This window comes from Sinocyclocheilus anshuiensis, unplaced genomic scaffold (assembly GCF_001515605.1).
Source record: "Sinocyclocheilus anshuiensis isolate Anshui unplaced genomic scaffold, SAMN03320099.WGS_v1.1 scaffold217, whole genome shotgun sequence".
Classification (NCBI taxonomy): domain Eukaryota; kingdom Metazoa; phylum Chordata; class Actinopteri; order Cypriniformes; family Cyprinidae; genus Sinocyclocheilus; species Sinocyclocheilus anshuiensis.
The window spans coordinates 1561338-1564047 of record NW_015536538.1 but is presented as its reverse complement, the minus strand read 5'-3'; the positions used below and the strand labels follow the sequence as shown (position 1 = coordinate 1564047).

Here is a 2710-nt window from a genome sequence, read left to right as displayed (position 1 = left end):
AAGTGAATCAAATCGTGAAATCAAAACCGTGAATCGAATCGTGAGTTGAGTGAATCGTTACATCCCTAGTTATAGAAGTTCACAGAACTGACTCAGCAACAGCATGTGGCACTTTAAGCATTATCGTATCGCATATCGAATATCGCAGTATTTAATGAGTTATCGCATATCACATTTTTCTTCAATTTCTTGCACAGCCCTAGAATCGTGCATTATTTTATTTCTCTCACAGCTACAGACACATGATTACAGCGTGAGAGATCAGGGCAGGTGTGTCATCCGTACCTGCAGGCGTGCACCGGCAGATCTTTAGTGTAGTAAGTATCTTCCTCATCCTCCTCAAAGTTCAGCTCGGCCAGAAGCTGGCTGGTCTTCACCACTGCATCTTCTCCATTGGGCAGAACACCATCAGGCCCATTCACCTAAACACAAAACATTTCACCTTAACACCACCATTTCTACAAACAAATCTCAAATTGCACAAGCGTGAAAACTGGAGATTCAATCCAGTGCACATTTAACCCTCAAAACACACACATCTGCAACTTACACCAACAGTTAAATCAAGTACAAATGCACACCTGATTTACTAAAACAACCCGACTTACTCAGCAGCATATACTTAACAAAAGTCTGAAAACACATGTTTGAATGCTGCAGCTAACGCAGATAACACACCTTATTATTAAAGCAAACATAACAACAATTTAATAAAATAATTTATATTTAAACACACCAAAACACCTGCAAGTTATATTTACCATACAAACAAAACCCCTCTAATCAAATATGCTCTTAAAAACAGGTGTAGTTCAATAAAGTCCTTCTGAAACACATAAAAGAGATAAAACTTCGAGATAAACAATATAACACGTGTTAAAAAAAACAAATAGGATGCATGTTATTATAACACCAAAACAGTTAATAAATATCTCACACACCACTGCATCACATCATTATAACATCAACATAGTAAACAAAAACACACCTGTCAGCTGCAACTAACACAAGCTATCTGTAACAAAACCACATCTCTGAGAATAAGCGGTTATAACATGCTGTTTAATATTATAAGAAAATTAGTTTATTATTAACACCAACGTAGTTCACAAAAGTCCCTCTGAAAGTACGCAAATACACCTGAGATCTGTTATGCCAACCAACCAAAACAAGCTATTTGTCGTAACACATCCATCATCAATCACAACCTTAGAGCTAGTGTATTTATTAGCAAATTAAAATTTAACAAGACACTAAGGTAGTTCACAAAAGTCCCTCTGAAAGTACGCAAATACACCTGAGATCTGCAGCTAACCAACCAAAACAAGCTATTTGACGTAACGTATTTCAGCATCGATAGCAACATAAGAGCTATTACATGTGGTTTAATTTATAAGCAAATTAAATTTGTATTTGTACACTATTGTAGTTCACAAAAGTCCCTCTTACAACTCTCTCTCTCTCTTTTGGCGGCCTGCTCTGTCGTTGCTAACGCTACCGCGCGGCTAGCGCCTGCTAGCTCGCCATATTTGGACTCAAACGCGTTGAGGGCTGCCTGACAGAAAGGCTCGATTGTGTGTTTTGTGTGTTTATACCTGGTTGTCGAGTTGGCTCTGGGTCTGGCCCTGCGTTTGGGTCTGGCTGGGCAGCGTGAAGTCGGTGAACTCGAACTCGGAGCCCTGCGTGTCGGCCCCGAGCAGCTCCGCTTCCTCCGTGTCCAGGAAGGTGAGCGTCTGCGAGCTCGGCCCGTACGCCTCCACACTCATCTTTTTTCTGGCTTTGCTGGCCGCCTTTTCGCAGAAAACACCGAATAATCCCTCAGCGGTGCGGGGAAACGAGCGACCGAAGCGCCTCGGGCGACGTTTGTTTTGGTTCGAAGGGAAGAGTAGGAAACGGCGCGAGACGAGCTCGTGCAGAAATGAAAGCAAACGATTCCGGAGAAGACTCGACTCCCACTCGAGCGCGGTGACGTCACGGGCGAGCGCAACAGACGTAGAGCGCACAGAGGCGATGACGTCTACACACGTTCGCTGTTTTGTTTTGCTGTCAGGAAAACACAGACCATTACAGAGCGTCTATTAATGGCACATTGTTTAAAAATAGACGTTTAGCTCTTCTGAAATATTATATGTATTTTATGAAAAACATTTGGCCCAAATAAGCCGACTTTGGTTTTGCAAAAGTCAAAATAAAAACTCTTGCTGCGTCTCAATGTGCCTACTTATACTACGCCCTTAAAGTATGCACTCTTTTGGTGAAGAAAAAGTACACACTTTTGAGTGTGTAAGAGTAGGCAAGCTTTGGGATACACTATCACGTCACACACCTGAGTCTTTAAAGGGGTCATATGATGCGATTTCAAGTTGTCCTTTCTCTTTGGAGTGTTACAAGCCTTCCAAAAGAGGACGATATCTGCTTCGTCATGCCTAGAGCTGATCCGTGCTGGTGTTTGTAGTTTTTAACGCGTTTTATTCGTGTTTGTAGTTCTGGACAGAATCCTTCAACAAAGCGCAATGGATTGTGGGCAGTATTAGCCATTAGAGTGTGCACAGATCCACACTTCAACAATCGACCTGAAATAGTAGACCATCCGGGGACTTTTGGCATACTCTTTTCAACATACTATGCTTTGGGACACACTTATTCTAATCTCACGTACTATTTAGGATGGATAGTATGAACATTGGGACGCAGGGACAGTCAGATGCTT

The 2710-nt window shown here is 42.0% G+C and overlaps 1 protein-coding gene across 1 annotated transcript in view; it reads right to left on the bottom strand.

Moving 5' to 3' along the window:
• LOC107696277 (regulator of nonsense transcripts 1-like) overlaps positions 1-1974 on the bottom strand; it is a 31442-nt gene extending 29468 nt beyond the window's left edge. The window contains exons 1-2 of the mRNA XM_016496560.1: positions 1596-1974; positions 286-422 (exon numbers count right to left, since the gene is read on the bottom strand). Coding sequence (XP_016352046.1) covers positions 286-422; positions 1596-1766 — 308 coding nt within the window. The 5' untranslated portion in view covers positions 1767-1974. The remainder of the gene's footprint in view (positions 1-285; positions 423-1595) is intronic.
• Positions 1975-2710: the final 736 nt, after the last annotated feature.